Source organism: Tasmannia lanceolata, unplaced genomic scaffold, assembly GCF_043159265.1.
Source record: "Tasmannia lanceolata isolate RefF3 unplaced genomic scaffold, GAP_Taslan_0.1 ptg000020l, whole genome shotgun sequence".
Classification (NCBI taxonomy): Eukaryota; Viridiplantae; Streptophyta; class Magnoliopsida; order Canellales; family Winteraceae; genus Tasmannia; species Tasmannia lanceolata.
Genome location: NW_027518697.1, coordinates 9206054 through 9228962, shown reverse-complemented (window position 1 = coordinate 9228962; position 22909 = coordinate 9206054). Strand labels below are relative to the sequence as shown.

Here is a 22909-nt window from a genome sequence, read left to right as displayed (position 1 = left end):
TAAGTGAAATGAATATGATGTAGGTTAGTTCTTATGTTTCTACAATATTGTTGAAAGTTGTAACATGGGAAGGAAGTAATTTCTATTTTGTTTTCCTTGAGTTTCTAGCACATTCTGGGTTTCTAGAGAATTCTTAAGTTTATTTTTGAATAGGAAGCAATGCTTTAGTCCATATAAATATTGGATGTGAGAGTGTCTGGGATATCTTGAATTGAATAAAAGTTTATATTCTCTTATTTCTCTTGTGGATTCTAGAGTGTTTTTTTATTTAAGAGCACTGTTAGGAAAATAGGATTTTATTTTGGAAAAAAAAACAGGCATCAAACATTGGAGCTACGTCGACGGGCTCAAATCCCAAAAAAACAATAAATACACATTGAATAGGGTCAAATCAACGGTCATTTCAGCCCTGTTTTTATTTTCCAAAAACGGAATCCCGTTTTCAAAGTGTTTTCCTTTATTTAAAAAGAAGCGAAATGATTTCAAGACAACTATGTTTTGATACAAGACCCTCATGTACTTGTCTTTTAGCATTTAACAATCGGTAAGTGCTTTTTGGCGACAGTAAAAACCCTTTTACGGCTCTTTAAATATAAAAGACAAGAAACGTGAGCGTCTTGTATCAAAACATATTTGTGTTGAAATCAAGAATACAATGTTCTTCTTCCACGCTTCCGCCTACCTGAAAACCCAACCTGACCCCACCCGACTTTATTCCAGTTAAATAGGTCTCACACGCCCACCAACACTAACACGGCTCAACATAAACGTGTGGGTCCCACTGCAAGGCACCCAGCAAGGGTATTCTCATTCTGATATTTGGTTGAGATGTGTTTCTACTTTCTACCATTAATTCATATACACAAAAAACGAGAGGGGGAAAACTAGAAACGTACCGCATACCGTATCCCCGAAACCGTCGGTATTAAGTGCAATACCCCGAAGACGCTTCGCACTTGGCACAAAGCGGAGACGGAGTCAACCGAAATCCTTCCCGCAACACAGTACCGAGATTCCCAAATCCGGTCAAGTTCCGCTTAAAGCCGTTCAACGCCTTCTCCATCACCGGAACCACCACCTTCTCCTCGCACTGCCATGACCTATCCATGTTCAAGGGGATATCACCCTCCACAACGACATATGCCGCTGAGACATTCAACGAGGTGTAGTTGAAGAAAAAAGTTATGTTCCTCTCCAACCCACTGTAGGGTTTCGAGCTTGACGCTTTGAAGCACTCTTGGACAACTGCTCTTCACCACTTCCGGGTCCACGAGGGTTATGGTCCGATCTTTGTAATTGATCTCCTCCACGTAGTACTCTATGTTGGAAAGACGAAGAACAGGTCGCGGACCATCACAGTAGATGCAAGTTTGGCCCTCTGCACCCTCACCCGCCCTGAGCCCGAACAGGGTCAGGGTTGGAAAATCTGACCCTGAGGGCGGGTCTGGGTGCATTTTTTAGGCCCTGACTCAGGGTTGGGTCGGGCTCGGGTTGATACCCCGGGCCGACCCGACCCGACCTGACCCTACCCAATTTACACTTTACCCCTTACCCGCCCTGACCCTAAGTCTGTTTTACACTTTACCCCTACCCAAAAATGAATATTTGATAATCTAGGAAATAAATATTGAACACAACTATGAGAAAAACATGATGAATCACTTTGAGGGAAAAAAAACTTGACCTTGCAAAGCTACTGCATTTGATGATAGAACAAAGACATCAAATGGAAACTCCCAAACCTGAACTGTACATGAGCTCAAATGGGTTTTGCACTAGGGTCAATCAGCCCCGGCCTGGCCCAATCAGGGCGGGTCAGGGCTGCACCGTGCCCTGCAGAGCGGGCACTGGGTTGAGGATTCTTAGGCCCTGATCAGGGTCAGGGCCAAGGAATTAGGATCCAGGGTTGGGCTAGGGTTTTAAAAAACCCGACCCTGTTGCAGCTCTACTATTTAGGTTGTGGCTCGTCGTCTAAGATGGTTTGGATTATCCAACTGTGCAGGGCATACTGTACTTTTTAATAATGTGAGGAGTGCGTCATCAAAATACTGTAGTGCTCATATCATTTCCCAGAATTTTATCACTTATTTTAAACTCGAATTCAAGCCCAAAATTGATTATTGAGCTAAAATTTGAGTTCACCAATCAATTTTGGGCTCAAACTCCAAAACAAACAGTGTCCTTAAATTAATAAAAAAATCCTCAAACTACCATTTAGAGGAACATGATATGATTAGAGTTAATTCATAAGGAAAGGATATAAAAATTGAATAGTGTTGGTTCAAGTTATCGTTTTTTCTGACGTAAAAAAAACGGAGGTAATTTTACAAAACACTATTCTTTCCAAAATTTACCACAAAATTCCTGCAATCCAAAGTCACGTGGTTTGTCCTTGCTAAAAAAAGTAGGTTGGACTATGATGCTTTTGAAAACTTTATTATTTTTTTCCTCTTTATCTCTTGTTTCTTTGTAGAATTTTCCCTCTCTCAACCATGTTCACTGTACAGTGAGAGGTTGGTGACCTCTCACCATGCCGTGTTGACTTGGTTTATGTTAATAGCCAAGTGCCTTCCTACGATCGGACAAGTTCCCTACTTCCGTGGAGACCTTCGTCCAACACTGCCAGGATCCTCAATCATCATCCGAATTATCTAAATTATCTTGTGGGAAAGAGAAAAGTACGGAATGTAGGCTCATGTTTTGAGAAATTACAGATTTCGGGCACCTTTTAAAACAAGAATGAAACACGGGCTAATCTTCAAAATCGGGTGGGAAAAAGACCCTGATACCCTTCTGATATCAACAGAAATCGCCTTTTTCATTACTGCCCATTAAATGGTGCACTTCACAAGGGTTCTTTTGGTTCGTCTGAATGTGTATTTGAACCGACAGAGCCTTGGGTTCGTTTCTATCTTACCCGTCGGAAATAACTAGAGACGAATGGATGCTTGACATGTGTTGGAAATTTTTTTGGAACACTGACAACCTAAAGTCAATCATTATCTTTTCTCACTTCTCTTTTGGCTTAGAATGGTAACGTTATTGAATACGTCTCTTTTCGCTTAGAATATTTTCACTTCTCTTTTAGTTCTCACCTCTCTTTTGGCTTATAATGGTAACATTATTGATTACGTCTCTTTTGGCTTAGAATGGTGACGTTATTGAATATTTTATTATTTCTCACGTCTCTTTTGGCTGAGAACACCGCTAGAATATTAAGGGATACGCCAGCAAAAATAGGGTGTACGCCGGCGGAATTCAGGGATATGCCGGTGGAAATAATGGGTACATTGGCGTAAATTATGGGGTACGCCGGCGGGAATAGAGTGTAAGCGGAAATGGGGTGTACGCCGGCGGAATTCAGGGGTACGCCAGCATGAATAATGGGATACACCGGCGGAAATAAGGTGTAAGCGAAAATAGGGTGTACACCGGCAGAAATAATGGGTACGCCGGCTTAGATAATGAGGATCAAAGGAGAAGTGAAAAGATTCTAAGCCAAAAAAGATGTATTCAATAACGTTGCTGTTCTAAGCCAAAAGAGAAGTGAAAAAGATAACGTCAGCATTCAAAAAAGTATTCAATAATGTCAGGGTTCCAAAAAGTTTTCCACCACGTGTCAAGCATTCATCTGTCTTTAGTTATTTCCAACGGCCAAGATAGAAACGAACCCAAGGTTCTGTCGGTTCAAATACATGTATTTCAAAGAACCAAAAGAAGCCTCGTGAAGCACGCCAATTTAATAGGCAGTAATGAAAAAGGAGGACTCTGTTGATGTCAGAAGGGTGTTGGGTCTTTTTCCTATCCGATTTTGAAGATTAGCCCGTGTTTCATTCTTGTTTTAAAAGGTGCCCGAAATCTATAATTTCTCGAAACATGAGCTCGCATTCCATACTTTTCTCTTTGGGAAATGATACTAGCACAACATTGTTTTGATATTTTCACTATCTAGTAAGAAACCTGAGCATCGAACAAGGGCAAAAAACAAATGAAAAATAATTGGATACACTATTTGGCAAGTATGTCGAAAGAGATAAATGTGATATAGGAAGACCGGATTGTAAAATATAGAAAAGATGACTTGTGTGCATGACAATTTGAAATGATTCTCTATAAAGGAGAAGGAAAAAATCTGTTAGTAAGTGAAAGTAGTTAAACAATACCAAAATAAGGTATTAGTTTGTGATGATGCCGAAATTCGTACTCGGGCGGATGAGCATTGTTGACGAGTCCAGTTGTTTGAGTTAGTAGAGCTCCTATCCATGGGTACCCGCGCTCATAAAAAATGATGTTAGAAGGGCCCCAGAGTGTGGACTCGGGGGCACCCCCGACGCTCAAGTCATAGAAAATGACGTTAGAAGGGCCTTAGAGTGTGGACTCGGGGCACCCTCCGACGCTCAAGTCAGAAATCGGTGTCACAGATGCCTAAGCAAGACCAATTCATGGAGATAAGCATGCTTTTGGGGGGAAGAAGGAGAGAGTTTACCTTTGAGTAAGAGGGGGCCTTTTATAGATTTAGAGTTCTTACACAGTAGTTCGATGTGATGACAATGTGTTGTGGTCTCATTAGTGGAGGGGTAATGATGGTGTTATACCGTGTATCAGTACTGTCCTTGAAAGGAGCTGATTAGTTCATGGGGAGGTGAGGCACGCTTCGTTACGCCACACGTGTTTCTATGTCGACATGTGCTAGAGGAGTGGCGGAGTATGCCTTTGCCATGTGTTGCAGCCACAGGGAGAACGTCGATTTTTACCCCTAACATATTGACCCCCACTTCCTTGAGCCGTCTTCGGGTTAAGGAAGTAGTTTTTAGAGTGAATCGTTTGTTGTCATCAGTCGGCATTGTCTGGGCTTTATGAAGTCTGGCGAAGATCCTTTGTGTGCAACTCGAATATGAGGTTTGGATACTTGCTTCCGAGCTTCTTTCCTTTATTTATGGAGTGAATTCTTGAATTTCCTGTTTCCTTGACTTAATTAAGAGCAAGAAGGGCATATGTCTTCTGGAGAATGCGGAGACAGTTTTGAGATCTCGCACTTCATCCTTAATGTTAGATCCCTAAAACCAATGGCATAGGCATTGGCTTGTGGTGGCACATTGCACCCTTGCCAATAGCCAAGTGGACCTATGGAGTTAGGCCAAGAGGAAACAAGGTGGGAGAAAGACCATGGTTGGCAAAGAGATGGGCTTGGCAAAGAGAGTTGGCAGAGACCTTGGTTGCACGCCATATGTGTGCAAGGCGGCACACAAGCAAAGGCCATGGGCTGGGCATGGCTAAAAGGGAGTACACAAGGAACATGCACGCAAGGGCCAAGGGACTTGCGGGCATTAGTGTATAGATGCTGGTATTAGCGGGCACCGGTTTAATGGGCCAAGATTATGGCATCAAGAGCTTCATTTTCTTTTAGCATTTCGGTGATTGGAACCGAGATTTCTCTCTGACACCCAATTTGGCATCTGAAAATCTTAGATGAGGAATTTGCGGAGCGATCGCTTGGCGGATTGTTTATTCTTCTTTATTTCTTCAAATAGAAAGTTCTGAATTTTATTTACTTTTCAATATAGGCTTGAATTGTTTGTATTTACGAAGTTGAAAGTCCTTTTGCAAATGTTCGCAGGACCTATAGTTTGCTCAATGGAGTCTTCTCTAATAGGAAATTTCCATGTCTGATTCTAGTGGCTTACGTTAGAAAATTCCAGACTTCTATCGTTGATTTAAATGCTTACGTTGGAAAATTGCAGACTTCTATCGTTGATTTAAATCATCCAATTCTCTCCATAGATCTCTAAATATAAATTGCAGACTCGGTCTTATTCCAATGTTTGAAACGGGTGTGGATCGCCTGGTGGAAAATACAAGCAATCTGAGTGATGTTCCGGCGGAGGGTTTTTAACATGACTCTAAGTGCAGGCAATGGGTTGTGCAGTGGATGCGTGAAGCCTAATGGGCGCTATGGTTACAGCTTACAACCCATTGATTAAAAGAGCAGTAACCATTCTCTTGATTCTCATTCAGGAATCAAGAATCAATTCTTATTCTTCGGAGTGCTTCCAGAATTAGAATCACGTTCTTGAACTTGAAAACAACTGATTATAGAGTACTGGTTTGTGAATTATACATGACAAATATAATTGATTCTAGAGTATCGACTGTTCCAAAACGTATTGTGTAAAGAAGGCTTACAATTTAGCATTGAGATCTCACAGGATCAAGAGGCTAGGATCATCTGATCAAGCATTTTCTAGAAGAAAAGTCTAATGTATAGGAAAGTTCCAACTCTGCAATTACGTGGAAATTTTCATTCCAAAACGCCTTTTTTAAGTCTTGTGGAAAATCCAGACTTGACCGAGTGACTGGAGAGACTTGAGTCTCTGCTTTCAAGTCTTCACTTTCTTTTCCTAAAGATTGGTTCACGTTGATAATCGCCTCACCATGAGAAATCTTGGAGAATCTCTCCAAATGCATCAAGTGCTCTTGCTGTCATCTCTAATCTTCCTCTTCTTTACTCCAATTTCCTTTTCCCAACACCAAGATGAGATCTCTGTCGACTGCAGTCCTTCTCCTTTCCCATGTGGAACCATCACCCTTAACATTAGTTGCCCTTTTCACGTTGATAATCGCTCCCTGAATTGCAGCTATCCAGGGTTTGAAATCACCTGCAAAAACAATATTGCTCCCGAGATAAAGATTGGTTCCATGATATACCAAGTGAAGAAAATCGATTACAAGAATCGGATCCTAACTATTGCTGATAATGATTTCACGGGGAAGAAATGCCCTGATCCGCGTCCAGAAAACACCGCCCTCAATATGTCATTATTTGAATATCCTGATGGTCATTATCAGAGTATCAGCTTATATAACTGCTCAACCCCGATTCACAACTCTGCATTCCATGAAATTGAATGCCTTCCAAAACCCGGAAATTATTTCTACTTTACGTTGGCCCCATTCGAAATGTCCATATTTTTTAAACATTGCGGTGTGACCTTACTTAAGAAGATTTCTAATAAGAGTGCTAATCGTCTCCTGGGGCTTAGAGATTTGAGTATTGACGATCTTGTGAAGGAGGATTTCGATATAATGTGGAGAGTGGGGCTGTGTAGCCCTTGCCTCACCGTTGGAGGGTTCTGGGCTCCTAACGCAAGAGCTCTTGCTCAAGAACCTACCTGTTTCTGCAGCAACCAATCGCAGCTATTCTTCTCCTGTCCAACCACACCACCGGCACCCTCTTCTGGTACGATCTTCTGTTGGGTCCCACTTGATTCTTCTTCTTATTATTATTTAAACTAGACTGGCAAACTTGATTCTTCTTCTTATTATTATTTAAACTAGACTGGCAAACGGGTGGGCCGGGTTGGGTGAAGGTTTCACCCAACCCGTACGGGTCCAGATGGTACAGGCCAGCTCACAAATGACCCGAAATCTTACAGGTCACTATTTTGTGAACCCAAACCCCTCCGATACGAGCAGCGTGGACAGGCACCTCACCCAGTTTTTATTTTATTTATTATTATTATTATTCTTTTTTTCTGATTATGAACCCGTTGCTTATATATGTAGTTCTCTGCCCATCCATGTTCAACAACAGAAATTACATGTTACTAGATGTTAGGACTGGACTATTTGTCTGATTTTTTGGGCAATAGGCAATCCAAAGCAAGGTCCATCAAGTCACGGTTCGGACCAATCAATGGTCGGTCCCACTATCTGATTATGAGTTTTGATGCCCAAATTGATTTCTTCAAATGATGGGACTTAAAATCAGAGAGAGACGAGAGAAGATGGAAGTGGAACCAAAATCATTTTCTTTCTTTGGGTTTTTAGTGCCCATTTGGAAGATGCTCGAATGGGTTTTTACGGGCACCCGCGAGTTTACCTAGCTCAGCCCAATTTAGACGGATAGGGCCTGGCTGGGTCAAATTTCAACGGGCCACTAATTTTGTGACCCAGACCCATAAATTACGGGCGGGCCGGCTGGTCCCGCGGGTCTGGGTCACTTTTTGCCGGGTCTAATTTAGACATAATAGTGGGCCAATAATCGGTTGGGGCCTTCACCATCGGTTGCCACAATCTCAAACGAACAGGGCCTAAATCCTTAGTATAAAACTAATCGATTGACATAGAATAATGTGGCCAAAGAGCATATGAAAGCCTTCCCAAATTGCTTGTTGTCCATATGACCAATACATGTCAGATGATGACCTCTTTTTTCTAATGGCTGTCGGTTTTGCTCTTTAATGGGGTCTTCTCCCTGAATGCTTTGAGTGTAACAAGCAGGGAGGTCATTGGAGTATAGATGAGAGGAGACAGAATTTCAATTGCCATATTATGAACAGTAAATCCATTTTCACATCTTTGCCTATTTCTCTGAAAATTATTCTTTTCATATCTTCACCATCACTTGACTTATTACAAGCAGAATTGGAAGAGAAGCATAGAAAATTTCACAGATATAGATGGTGTTTCTAAGAGCATATATTTCTGTATAATCATTATAACATAAACGGGTTGGACTGGAAGTTTTGACAGGATTTTTTCATGGTGGAATTAATTTTATTGATTTTTTAATGGGATACGTTCTTTTGTTTTAGGAGGTCCACATTTCTTTCATGATTGGATTTTTCACTAATCTTCTTCACATTATTATTTTGCAGTTACACTGAGGCTAAAGAAGGCCAGCAACAAGACCATTATAGGTATTTACTGCCCATATAAAATAATTGTTGCTTCTGGTCAGTTGCTAATTTTCTCACTAATTGAAAGATCATGATTCTGTTCTTTATTATATCTATGAAAATGTGCTTCACACCTGAAACTTCTTTCAAAAAAGGGCTGACAAATACATCTATTAAACATTGGTTCTAAGAATCATCCCTCCTCTTTCAGGTGTAATTTCAGGAATTGGGGCCCTCCTAGTATGCATTATCGCCTTTGTTCTTTTTAGGTGTTGTTGGAAACGTCTCCATTTCAATTCATCAGCCCTCCTCTCTCGTAGCAAATCATTAGACCCCCCTTCCAAACAAGACCTCGAGAAGTGTGACAGCAACTCCTTCCACACCTGTGTCTTCACCTATGAGGAACTTGAAGAAGCCACCAACAATTTCGATCACTCTAAAGAACTCGGACATGGGGGATTTGGTACCGTTTACTATGGTATGTCACTCTCATCTGTTTGGGAATTCAGTTTATCTTCCTTTGGAATGTTTCTTATGCTTCTGTAATGTAGAAATATCCATCTATCAATTCATTTTGTTGTGAAAACTGTCTAAATCTATGAAGATTGAAGCACAAAGAAAACAAAGAAATTGACGAATATGAAATTTACGTCCCAAGCGCTTCCATTATTGATTGAGATTAAAAAATACAAGATACCCAAATGGGTCCGCAAGCAAGACCTTAAATAGCACAACAGTTATTTTTCTTTAAATTTAATTGTTCAATTTGTCATTTATCTAAGAGTTTGATTTTTATGCAGGCAAGCTCCGTGATGGGCGCTCTGTCGCAGTCAAGCGCCTATACAAGAACAACTACAAGCGTGTCGAACAATTCTTGAACGAAGTTGAGATCCTCTCCAGCCTACGCCACCATAACCTTGTCTCTCTATATGGGTGCACCTCCCGCCATAGTCGTGAGCTTCTCCTTGTCTATGAATTTGTCCCCAACGGCACCGTGGCAGATCATCTCCATGGCGACTGCGCACCAACTGAGCCTCTCACGTGGCCTACCCGAATGAGCATTGCCATAGAAACTGCTGGTGCACTTGCATACCTCCACGCCATCGAACCTCCAATTATACACCGTGATGTTAAAACCAACAACATTCTTCTAGACAACAATTCCCATGTCAAAGTTGCAGATTTTGGCCTATCTCGTCTGTTGCCCGTGGATGTCACTCATGTATCTACTGCACCACAAGGAACACCTGGCTATGTGGATCCTGACTATCACAAGTGCTACCAACTTACAGACAAGAGCGATGTTTATAGCTTTGGAGTGGTCCTTGTCGAGCTTATATCGTCCAAGCCGGCTGTGGACATCTCTAGGCATCAGGACGAGATCAATTTGGCTTACATGGCACTCAACAAGATCCTCAACAATGCCTTGCATGAGTTGGTGGACCTGGGTCTAGGGTTCGAATTTGATTATGGGGTAAGAAGGATGATTACTTTGGTGGCAGAGTTGGCTTTTAGGTGTTTGCAAGAGGACAGGGAGGTGAGGCCTTCCATGGAGGAGGTTTTGGAGGTGTTGAGAGGGATTGAGAGTGATGAATACCCGACGAAGAAGGTAGAGGAGATCGATGTTACATCTGATGATGTCGGACTGATTATGAAAACTCCGTCGTCGCCGGATACTGTGATGGATCCATGGGTCAGCAGGTCTACAACACCTAACACTAGTGGGTAGTGATGACTGTTTTTCCTCTCCCTCTGTTTCTCTCTCAAGAATTCTTTCTAAATGAATAGTAGCTTGTAATGAGTACATTAATCCATAAGCTGCTCCAAGTGGAAGCTTAAGATATGTTCTATCTTTTACTGTTTTTGTAGGTTTAAGGGGATCGTGAGAGATTAAAAAAGCAATAACTTTGAAATTGAGGGTAATGTAAATACTAATGGAGTTTCTATAGCGAATACTGGTGTGCAAATTTGTGGGCGTGATTGTTTTGATTATTTTGTTTTAGTTTTAATTAATATGGAAAACCTCACGTTTGCCCCCAAAGTTTGCAAATGTTCATTTTGGTTTAAGAGTTCTTCAAAACTCAGCTTTGCCGCATTGATTTCCTCCGCGTTCTGAAAAGGGAAATGATATCTGCACTCTCTTCTTTCGCTAATGGTTCTGAAGTAGATTTATCTAAAAAACAGCAGCCAAAATACATACAAACAATGGGTACAACTCATCCCTCAGTGATTACAGCAGCAACTCTCCAAACCGCCTCGCTACCTCTTTGATACAGTACTCTATCAATACATTACACACTGTCCTATATATACAAGAATAAAGTATTCTATCCATAGAGGAAGAGAGAAAAAATACTAGAGCCTCCCTCAATTCCTTTCCCTGAAAGAGAATGTTAGAAGCCAAGTGGTTGACGTAGATGGTGAGTTTCCCCTTCTCTTATCACAGTCACAATATCCTTCCTTTTGTAAGCTTCAGTAATCTATAGCAATGGCAGAAGCTGGAATATTATCAGTTGCACCGCTGTTGATAACCTTCAAGGACTCTGTATAGGAATGTATGTCTTTTTTTCGTAGCTAAGTTGGGATTGAACCTCCAACGTGCGAGATGTAGAACAAAGCCTTAACCACTTGAGCTAAGGTGCAGCATCTTCCTTGGAATTTGTCTTCCTCCTCAATATAGCCAACAATTCTGTGATCCAGGATAAAAGTTTTTCAAGGACTAGTTGATTTACTTGACAAATCTTAAAGACCGACTTCTAGGTTGGACATAATTGGTGCCTAACCCTTCCAATTTCGTAACTAGAGAACAAATATGTCTCCATTGACGTATGCATAGCTTTGCGGAGTCATACTAAGTGTCCTTATTAGTCACTCAAACTTAGGTGTTGACTCTAAAAGTGGTTTGAGCTCTAACCAAAAATCAGATCTATTGATCAATAACAGTCAAAAGGTTTGCCTTCATCGAAATTTACGGCTAGCTCTGTACAGATGGTTAGGAAGGAGATCCAGAAAACGGTTTAGGGATGATTGATCTGCGTTTGGACTGGTCAAAAGAAATTAATTATAATCTTCTTTATTTCTTGCTCATAGTGGAGTTCTCATTGACTCACTTGTAGTCATTAGCATCTTCATCGAGCCATGCATATCTCTTGTGCTTTTGTATGTTGCATCTCTCCATTGTTTTACGCCATTTGGATAATAAGTAGCCCTGCAAAACTTTTATCGATTTTTGTAGCCTTCGGGTGTAGGGATGTTAGTGTTGAACCCAAAATTAACATTTGTGCACTCATATTGGTATAAAAGGAGGTTTGGAACACTACATTCGTCCAGCTAAAACGAGTCACATATTGCAAACAAAGAGTGAAATATATTGCAAACAAGGATTGAAATGCAAACTTTAGTTCAATTTCTATGTGTGTTTCATACAAACACACACACATTAAGAAGTTAAGGTCCTCTTCTTATGCTCCTAAACGGTTTTTTTTTTTTTTTAAAAAAAAAACAGTAAGTTTATTAAGATCCAAAAGGTGAATATATGTGATTTGTTTAGAGTCAGGCCACAAGATGTTAGCTGTCACCCAACCTCATTACAATCCGTGTACACTCTGCTCCGATCCCTATACAAAAGTTTTACCACTGCCCAAGGCTTGTGGTTGTGAGTTCCATATTTGATTTATACAATTCCTCTTTAGCAAGCTTGTCCGCTTTCCTCATTTGTTGACCTGCGCATATGTGAATATTTTGGGTGGATATCCCTACAACAGTCTCGGATCTCCAAAACAATATTCACCAACCTCCACAGCCCTGAAGCCGACCCATTAGCACATGCTATAGCATTTGATGAGTCTCCCTCCGCTATCAATGGGTAGGATAAGTTGGATATGAACCACTTTTAACCCCCAAAGTACGGCTTTGGCCTCCGTTTCATTGGAATCACAAATGCCAATGGGACCAAAAAAAGACATCCATGTCTTACATTCCGAGTCACGGAGTAGACCACCTATCCCTGCGGGTCCTGGTTTCCCTCTGGCATTACTATTGAAATTAAGTTTTAAGCAGCCAGTCGGAGGGAGATCCCATCGCGGTAAGGGACAATCTTTAACTTCTTTCCCAACTTCTAAACGTTATTTGTAAATAATCTTATATTCAAATGGTTTTGAAAATATATATGATTATTTGGTTAGGATACTTTAAGGAATGATAGAGTTAATAACTTCCAAAGAAGCCATAATATCACATTTTGCAAATAAGATTAGATTAAGACACTCTTAACTGCAAATAAGGACCAATTTTGGAGACATTTAAAGAGGCCCTAGGTGATAGTGTCTTGGAGAAGTAATAAAAAGGAAATGATAAATGAGCTCCATAATTTTAATAATGACACTCTTTATATATCTTTCTATATTGTAAACTTTTCTACTTGGCCCTTAAAAGGCTGTTAAAAATGATCAAAATAGCTATGAACAGTCAATCAGGAAAATGGTATTCCCACTATACCCCCAAAAGATAACTACAAAATATAATCGTCCCAAGGCAAAGTGGAACAAATAGTGCTAGCTCTCCCCGAGTTCAGACCTTCCATGGCTCATCTATGAAGAACCATCTCTTATGACCATTGACATTGGAGAAGTTTCTTGAGATGATCTTGTAGGAGATGATAGACTTCGGTTAGGTGGCATTTGTATGTTCTGAAGGCTTCCTTCTAGCATCTCCACCACGTTGTTCATCAAAGGTCGATTCTTCGGATTAGTCTGTATACACCACTTCCTTGCATTTTCTCTTCTTCTGGTGTAACTCCATCTAGTCCTCGATCTCCGTTTAAATCTATACACTTGTATATCCAATGAGGAAAATATATTTCACTAATATTCTCCACTCCGGCATTAATGTTCTTTCTCCGTCCTACCATTTCTAAAACCATCATTCCATAGCTATAAACATCAGACTTGGGAGATACTCCTCCAATGTTTCTGCAGACTATCTCAGGAGCAGTATATCCAAAAGTTCCTCACGCACCCAACAGTGAAACAGTGCTGTCTTTCATTGGGCATAGCGTAGCTAGTCCAAAATCTGAGATTTTAGGATAGAAGTCCTTGTCTAAAAGAATGTTATGAGGTTTGATGTCCAAATGCAAAATGCGTGTGCTACAACCACGGTGTAAGTACTCAAGTCCTCGAGCAATTCCAAGCACAATTTGGTATAATTTTTCCCATCCCAGGTGATCTGCTTTTCCTGGTTTCTCAGTGTAAATGAACTTCTCGAGAGATCCATTTGGCATAAACTCATAGATAAGTGCTGTCTTCAAACCCTCGGAGCAAAATCCTAAAAGACTAACAACGTTAATATGATAAGTCCTACCGATACTTGTGTTAGGTCTAAAATTGGTAACAGGTTATGGTAGGGCCGGAAGGGCTGATCTGGTACGCCACAGCTGAAAGGCTAATGGAGTCCTGCGCTGCACAAGGGCACAGACAAGAAGATAAAGGGTCAGAGGACCAACCCGGAGTGGTGCTCCGGACGGGCGCTTCGACACTCAAGTCAGTATGAGCAGGAGTGCAGAGCAATGTCAGAGCAAAAGCTTAGGGTTTTGATTTTCAGATCCCTCACCTTAGCACAAGTGAAGGCTATTTATAGTGATTCTGAGCCACCTGTCTAGGACAGGTGGTAGTTCTGAGTCACCTGTCCAGGACAGGTGATGGCCTCTGTATGGACCAGGTCTCATACCTAAGAAGGGTAGGTGGAAGTCCCTGATTGGTCCAGGTGTCACACCTAGCAGGGACAGGTGTTGGCTTTGCAACGGTCCTTGTGAGGGCCACGTGTCAACAGCCAATTGGTTGCTGAGTTCGGACCTCATCAGTGCTGAGTTCGGACCTCATCAGTGCTGAGTTCGGACCTCATCAGTGCTGAGTTCGGACCCCATCAGTTCGGAGACTTATCATCCCTACGCTGCTTGGTGGGGTTCTTCTCCTCGGGCCTTCTCTTACTAGCAGAGTCCAGGGCGGCGAGAGTTTCTTCCACCGAGATGTACTCCTCCGCCCCGGCCATCAGGTCTACGAGGGACTGCGAGTTGCGCCGGGCCACTGCTCGCCCGAAGTCAGTTGATCGGACGCCGGCCAGAAGGGCGTTCCGGCCCTACCATAACCTGTTGCCAATTTTAGACCTAACAGATTTGGCGCCATCCGTGGGACCCCGCAACAAAAAGCTGTTCGAAACCTCACTTAAGCAATGGTAGGAAAAAACAGAAAGCATGTGCCAACCTCTCGGACGACCCGGGCTACAGCCCCCCGCGAAGGAAGAAGCGAGCGATTGGCCTCGCAGATAGAGGTCGGGGCGCCAGGGGAGCGCAGTCCGACTCGCTCGGACCGTTCAGACCCTACCCCGACCCCGAGGGAGATGCGGGCCCTTTTCCAAGAAATGACTGCTGTGATTGCGCAGTTCAGGAATCCGGCCACCGCACTCCAGCAGCACCCAGCCGAAGCCTCTCAGCCCGCCCAGGGGAGGGGAAGCTCCCGCAGAGAGCACACGTCTCCGCCCCGGGAGCAGACTCGTCACTCCACAAGACGAGATCACCTCTCCCGGGACAAGCATGTGCGCCCCGAGCCTCGCCTACATCACCGGTCACGATCTCCCTCCGTACAAAGGCATGGCAGCAAGAGAGACGCCACGCACAGAGAGGGATCGCGGCACCGGTGAAGGAGTCCGGCCAGTCAGTCCGGATCGGCTATGAGCCCGCCGGTGAGGAGAGAGAGGCCCGTCCACCGGGCTGAGGAAAGAGAGGACCCGGTGTTGCGAAGGATCCAGCAGATCGACCACCGGATCGAAGAGCTCGCCAGAGAGCAGGGCCGACCTGCCTCCCGGATCTTCATAAGCGCTCAACCATTTTCGGACAGAGTGCTCAGCGCAGAGGCCCCTGCGGGCTGGAAGATGCCGCAGATTCCGCAGTATGACGGGACCACCGACCCCGTGGACCACCTGGAGACTTTCAGGACCACAATGCTCCTCCACGGGGCGTCGGATGGATTCCTTTGCCGGGCATTCCCCACCACGTTGACCGGAGCAGCGCGGGACTGGTACTCGCGGCTTAAGCCCAGGTCAGTGGACAATTTTGATGATTTTGGGGATGACCTGGCCCGCCATTTCATGAGCAGCAGGAGACCCATGAAGACGACCGCTTCGCTGATGGCCCTCAGGCAGGGAGATGATGAGGCCTTGAAAGTGTTCGTTGGTCTCTTTAACAGGGAGGCTCTTCAGGTTCCCAACCTGGATCCCTTCGCGGCCACAAACGCCCTTCTGGCCGGCGTCCGATCAACTGACTTCAGGCCAGCAGTGGCCCGGCGCAACCCGCAGTCCCTCGTAGACCTGATGGCCGGGGCGGAGGAGTACATCTCGGTGGAGGAAACTCTCGCCGCCCTGGACTCTGCTAGTAAGAGAAGGCCCGAGGAGAAGAACCCCACCAAGCAGCGTAGGGATGATAAGTCTCAGAAGAAAGAGAGAAGCCCTTCCCGCAGGGAGAGAAGCCCTTCTCGAAAGGGGAAAAGCCCCCAAGCGAGAGAGCATTACACGCGGCTGACCGCGTCCAAAGCACAGATCCTGGCAGCCATTCGGGAAGAGGACTTCATCCGGTGGCCGGAGAGGCAGACCTCGTCCACAAAAAGAAACATGTCCCAGTACTGCAGGTTCCACAAGGACCACGGCCACGACACCAACGCGTGCCTTCACCTGAAGGAGGAGATCGAGCAGCTGATCAGCAGAGGGTACCTCGGAAGGTACTTAAAAAATGATGACAACAGAAGAGAGCGCAAGGACAAGCCGAGGCCCAGAGGCAGAAGCCCCCGGGGCGCTCAACCTCTGGGCGACCACATCCAAGCTCCTGCCCTGCCCAGCCCCCCTCCTCAGGTACCTCAACCTCAACCTCATGGTGTTATTGGTACCATTTCAGGAGGGCCGACCGCAGGAGGAACCTCTTCATCAGCCCGCAGGACTTATGCCCGGCAGGTCAACGCCGTCCATACCTGCAGCAATAAGGCCAGGCTAGAGAACGTGATATCCTTTTCAGATGCAGATCTCGACGGCCTGATCCTCCCGCATGATGATGCCCTGGTCATCACCATGCTGGTGGCGAACTGAGAAATGAAGAAGATCTTGGTCGACAACGGGAGCTCCGCAGACATCCTCTATTATCACGCCTTCGAGCGGATGCTGATCGGAACAGACCGTCTGAAGCCGGCCAACTCTGATCTGTTCGGGTTCTCCGGAGAAGTTGTCAAAGTTGAAGGGCAGATCGAGCTTCCAGTTCTTATCGGGGAGCCGCCCTGCCAGTCCTTCGCCATGGTGAACTTCTTGGTGGTAAGGACCAAGTCGGCCTACAATGCGATCCTGGGACGCCCCGGCCAGAATCTCCTCCGAGCTGTTCCCTCCGCCTATCATCAGAAGATGAAGTTTACTACACCAGGAGGTATAGGGGAAATCAGAGGGGATCAGCCCCAGTCGAGGCGGTGCTATGCAGCGGCACTGAAAGGGAAGAATGCGTCCGAGTCTCTGCCAATCGAACTGTTTGATCTAAGGGATGAAGCCCAGATCCCTTTCTACAGCGATGACGACCAGAGGCTTGTCCGGATCGGCTCTGCCTTGTCAGAGGCCGCGTAGGAGGATCTTGTTGAGTTCCTCAGAGCCAATGCTTGAAGGCCTGTAAAGAATCTCTGTAATGAAATTTCAAAAAGAAATAAAGTGGAGTTGTCACTAAACTGTGTCCCTCACTTTTGAGTCACTAATATATGCCAGCTCCTCCAATCAAACTCTAAGTGTTTGCAGACTTAGCTCTCAGCCTAAGTGTTTGCAGACTTAGAGAGCAACAGCGGTGCAGAGGTTCACTCCGGCCGGTCCGCAATGGCTTGGAGGTCAGTTCCAGCCAAGGGCCCCCCGAGTGTAGAACCTGTTTGCAGCGCAGACTCAGCAGCGGTGCAGAGGTTCACTCCGGCCGGTCCGCAATGGCTTGGAGGTCAGTTCCAGCCAAGGGCCCCCCGAGTGTAGAACCTGTTTGCAGCGCAGACGCAGCAGCGGTGCAGAGGTTCACTCCGGCCGGTCCGCAATGGCTTGGAGGTCAGTTCCAGCCAAGGGCCCCCCGAGTGTAGAACCTGTTTGCAGCACAGACTCAGCAGCGGTGCAGAGGTTCACTCCGGCCGGTCCGCAATGGCTTGGAGGTCAGTTCCAGCCAAGGGCCCCCCGAGTGTAGAACCTGTTTGCAGCGCAGACTCAGCAGCGGTGCAGAGGTTCACTCCGGCCGGTCCGCAATGGCTTGGAGGTCAGTTCCACCCAAGGGCCCCCCGAGTGTAGAACCTGTTTGCAGCGCAGACTCAGCAGCGGTGCAGAGGTTCACTCCGGCCGGTCCGCAATGGCTTTGAGGTCAGTTCCAGCCAAGGGCCTCCCGAGTGTAGAACCTGTTTGCAGCGCAGACTCAGCAGCGGTGCAGAGGTTCACTCCGGCCGGTCCGCAATGGCTTGGAAGTCAGTTCCAGCCAAGGGCCCCCCGAGTGTAGAACCTGTTTGCAGCGCAGACTCAGCAGCGGTGCAGAGGTTCACTCCGGCCGGTCCGCAATGGCTTGGAGGTCAGTTCCAGCCACGGGCCCCCCGAGTGTAGAACCTGTCTGCAGACTTAGACCTCTGCAGCCCAGCGGTGGTACACTCCGGCACGTCCGCAATGGCTTGGAGATCAGTTCCAACCAAGGACCCGCCCCAGTGGAAACCCACCTTGAAGATTCTAAGTGTTTGCAGACTTAGCTCTCAGTCTAAGTGTTTGCATACTTAGACCTCCTCAGCTCAGCTCTAAGTGTTTGCAGTGTTTGCAGACTTAGACCTCTGTAGCTCAGCGGTGGTACACTCCGGCACGTCCGCAATGGCTTGGAGACCAGTTCCGGCCAAGGACACCCAGTGAAAAACCACCTTATAAAGCCCAAGTTCTGAAGACTTGGATCCAAGCAGTGGTTCACTCCGGTCCGTCCCAAAATGGCTTGGAACCCAATTCCGGCCAGGAACCACCCGTGGAAAACCACCTGAAATCCGAGTTCAGAAAAATGGGATCCTGCATTGGTGGTTCACCTCGGTTCGCCTCTAAATGGCTGTGAGCCAACTCCCGGCCAGGAGAGTACGGGTGCCAAAAACCACCCACAATGAAATCCAAGTTCTTAAACTGGGGTTAAGGAGCCGCTTGGTTCACTCCGGTCCAATACTATGGCCGGACAGGATATTTTTCCTGGTCATCTCGGACCGACCAGAAAATGAGGTCATCTCAGGCCGACCAGAAAATGAGGTCTCAGGCCGACCAGAAAATGAGGTCATCCTAGGCCGACCAGAAACTGAGGTCTCAGGCCGACCAGAAAATGAGGTCATCTCAGGCTGACCAGAAACTGAGGTCTCAGGCCGACCAGAAAATGAGGTCATCCCAGGCCGACCAGAAACTAAGGTCTCGGGCCGACCAGAAAATGAGGTCATCTCAGGCCGACCAGAAAATCTGGTCATCTGTAGAAGACAAAAGACCTGTCCGGCCTGGCCGTCCAACGTCTTCGCCGAAGCCGGACAGGATATGGTGCAACCGCTACGCGACAAAAGACCTGCCCTGCATAGCCGCCCAGTAGGGCTCGGGCCGACCAGAAAATGAGGTCATCTCAGGCCGACCAGAAAATCTGGTCATCTGAAGAAGACAAAAAATTCTGCCCGGCCGAGCCGCCCAGAAGGCTTAGTCGGACAGGATATGACGCGTTCGCCAGAAGACAAAAGACCTGTCCGGCCTGGCCATCCAACGTCTTCGCCGAAGCCGGACAGGATATGGCGCAATCGCTACGGGACAAAAGACCTGCCCGGCCTAGCCGCCCAGAAGGCTTAGCCGGAAGAATATGACGCGTTCGCTAGAAGACAAAAAGTCTGCTCGGCCGAGCCGCCCAGAAGGCTTAGCCGGACAGGAAATGACGCGTTCGCTAGAAGACCAAAGATCTGTCCGGCCTGGCCGTCCAACGTCTTCACCGAAGCCGGACAGGATATGGCGCAATCGCTACACGACAAAAGACCTGCCCGGCCTAGCCGCCCAGAAGGCTTAGCCGGACAGGATATGACGCGTTCGCTAGAATACAAAAGTCTGCTCGGCCGAGCCGCCCAGAAGGGCTCGGGCCGACCAGAAAATGAGGTCATCTCAGGCCGACCAGAAAATCTGGTCATCTGAAGAAGACAAAAAATTCTGCCCGGCCGAGCCGCCCAGAAGGCTTAGTCGGACAGGATATGACGCGTTCGCCAGAAGACAAAAGACCTGTCCGGCCTGGCCGTCCAACGTCTTCGCCGAAGCCGGACAGGATATGGCGCAATCGCTACGCGACAAAAGACCTGCCCGGCCTAGCCGCCCAGAAGGCTTAGCCGGACAGAATATGACGCGTTCGCTAGAAGCCAAAAAGTCTGCTCGGCCGAGCCGCCCAGAAGGGCTCGGGCCGACCAGAAAATGAGGTCATCTGAAGAAGACAAAAAATTCTGCCCGGCCGAGCCGCCCAGAAGGCTTAGCCGGACAGGATATGACGCGTTCGCTAGAAGACAAAAAATTCTGCCCGGCCGAGCCGCCCAGAAGGGCTCGGGCCGACCAGAAAATGAGGTCATCCCAGGCCGACCAGAAACTGAGGTCATCTGAAGAAGGTAAAATTCTGCCCGGCCGAGCCGCCCAGAAGGCTTAGCCGGACAGGATATGACGCGTTCGCTAGAAGACCAAAGATCTGTCCGGCCTGGCCGTCCAGCGCCTTAGCCGAAGCCGGACAGGATACGGCGCACTCACTAGGCAACAGAGGACCTGTCCGGCCTAGCCGCCCCGTCCAGGAGATCTGCCCGGCCACGACGCCCAGGAGGTTTGGCCAGCCAGACTTCTGGTTCAAATTTCGGCCGGACTGGATTGCACAGGGGCTCCTGCCCGGCCGTGCTCCTTCAGGCCAAGTTTCAAGGTCGGACCAGGCCGCCCAGAGGCCCCTGGCCATCGCGGTTTTTTCTGGCCTCTGCTTGAGGCCGGCCTCAGCTGCCCAGAGGCCTTAAGGCCGGCCAGATGCTGTTTTAACCCTCTTTTTGCTTCCCCTAGCCGCTGTCACGACTCGGAGAACCAGGGGGCAACTGATGGGGTCCGAACTGATGGGGTCCGAACCCAGCACTGATGAGGTCCGAACTCAGCACTGATGAGGTCCGAACTCAGCAACCAATTGGTTGTTGACACGTGGCCCTCACAAGGACCGTTGCAAAGCCAACACCTGTCCCTGCTAGGTGTGACACCTGGACCAATCAGGGACTTCCACCTACCCTTCTTAGGTATGAGACCTGGTCTATACAGAGGCCACCACCTGTCCTGGACAGGTGGCTCAGAACTACCACCTGTCCTAGACAGGTGGCTCAGAATCACTATAAATAGCCTTCACTTGTGCTAAGGTGAGGGATCTGAAAATCAAAACCCTAAGCGTTTGCTCTGACATTGCTCTGCACTCCTGCTCATACTGACTTGAGTGTCGAAGCGCCCGTCCGGAACACCACTCCGGGTTGGTCCTCTGACCCTTTATCTTCTTGTCTGTGCCCTTGTGCAGCGCAGGACTCCATTAGCCTTTCAGCTGTGGCGTGCCAGATCAGCCCTTCCGGCCCTACCATAACCTGTTACCAATTTTAGACCTAACAACTTGCAACCTCGTTGATGAATTCTTCTCCATTTCCCTTGGACTCAGTCAAGACCTTCACAGCAACTAGAAGACCATCTTGAAGCTTGCCTTTAAAAACACTACCATATCCGCCTTGTCCTACTTTTTCTATGAAGGAATTGGTCATCTTCTTGATTACTGAATATGCATATCTTCGTGGAACGAGCGATCCATAGTCCCGTAGAAATGCCTTTATATTGCGAGTGTTACTTGCCTCCACATTGTGGGTGTTACTTGTTTTCTTCTTACAAAATAAGATTAGGCTGAAAGGGAGGCATACCAGAAGGAAGCCCCCAATTCCTGTGGCTACACCTGGAAAGTGTGTTAGATACTGTTTTCTATCTGAATATACTGCAATGTGCATGCTGCTAATAGCTCTCTTACATTACCCTTGAATGCCATGGCCTGCTAAACCATGTTTTCTTTAAGGGTACGTTTGGGGATCGAACCCAATTGATTTTGGGTTCAATTTGTGAGGAAGCAAGTATTCTAAATTTATAAAGTTCATACACAATAAATTTGTAAAGTTCATACACAATTTGGACCCAAAAGACAATTAAGGTTACACACCCAAACAGACCAATGGAATATTTCAGATTGCTATTTAACAAACAAATTGATCAGAAAATGCAATTGGGTTCCATTCCCAATTCCACATGTGAATGACCAGCAGGTTGTAATGTGGGTGTACATCAAAACACACCTTAATTTTAATTCTAAAGTGAAGCACTAAATTTTAGAATTTCATGGGCTGCAAGCAGAATGGATTGAATAAGATTTTGTAACCAATTTAAATTACCCACAGCACTGTTTATCAAGGACACACCACACAAAAATTGAATCCATCAGGATCCTGAACATCCAATATTAAACGAATTTTTTCATTTGATTGGTTAATTGCCTGTTTCTGTTTTCTATCTGAACAACTTTTGGTCACTAAACGGGTGGAGAATCTCACAGGACTAGTGCAACTTTCACTTTCTCATTCTTTTTCAGACGGATGAAGTACTTCGATCATCGTTCTCTGGTGCCACATTAATGATTTAGATAGGCATGGTATGTGTTAGAATGGATAAGGCAAGAAGAGGAAAGAAGAAGAAGAGTGAATGGAGAAGTTGGTGAGTCCCCACTAGGGAGCTCACATGTAATATGATGTAGATATAGAGCCCAAAGTAGGGTTACATGTGTAAAGACAATAAGACCCTCAACACAACACGTGATAACCAAAATACTCTTCAAACACTTCCCCTCAAGCTAGAGTGCATATACCTTACAACTCCACACTCCAGCTTGTTACAAAGAAAACTACAATACCCTTCAACACCAAAAAACTATAATACTCGTATATATAATCTCATACACAAGCCACCTTGGTACAACACTCCCCCTCAAGCTGGTGTGGTGAATACAGAATGAAAAACATAACAAAAAAGAGCAACGGCCACAGTGAGTACAATAGCGTGATCAACAGCCAGAAGAACATCAGTCTACCCCTGAGTCAGAACAACACAACTCAACTCAACTCAACTCA

The 22909-nt window shown here is 46.0% G+C and overlaps 1 protein-coding gene and 1 pseudogene across 2 annotated transcripts; one reads left to right on the top strand and one right to left on the bottom strand.

Moving 5' to 3' along the window:
• The first annotated feature begins 6361 nt into the window (after window positions 1–6361).
• Window positions 6362–10631, top strand: LOC143854010 (LEAF RUST 10 DISEASE-RESISTANCE LOCUS RECEPTOR-LIKE PROTEIN KINASE-like 1.1). 2 transcript variants are annotated; one of them, XM_077363712.1, is made up of 4 exons: window positions 6362–7237; window positions 8658–8699; window positions 8890–9156; window positions 9479–10631. In XM_077363712.1, the coding sequence occupies exons 1-4, from the start codon at window positions 6433–6435 to the stop codon at window positions 10405–10407; spliced, it is 2043 nt and encodes a 680-aa protein (XP_077219827.1). In that variant the 5' UTR covers window positions 6362–6432; the 3' UTR covers window positions 10408–10631. The 2 variants fall into 2 exon arrangements, with proteins under 2 accessions (XP_077219827.1, XP_077219828.1); XM_077363713.1 differs by lacking the exon at window positions 6362–7237 and adding an exon at window positions 7976–8338.
• A 2636-nt stretch (window positions 10632–13267) lies between these two features.
• LOC143853743 (rust resistance kinase Lr10 pseudogene) lies at window positions 13268–21742 on the bottom strand (annotated as a pseudogene).
• Window positions 21743–22909: the final 1167 nt, after the last annotated feature.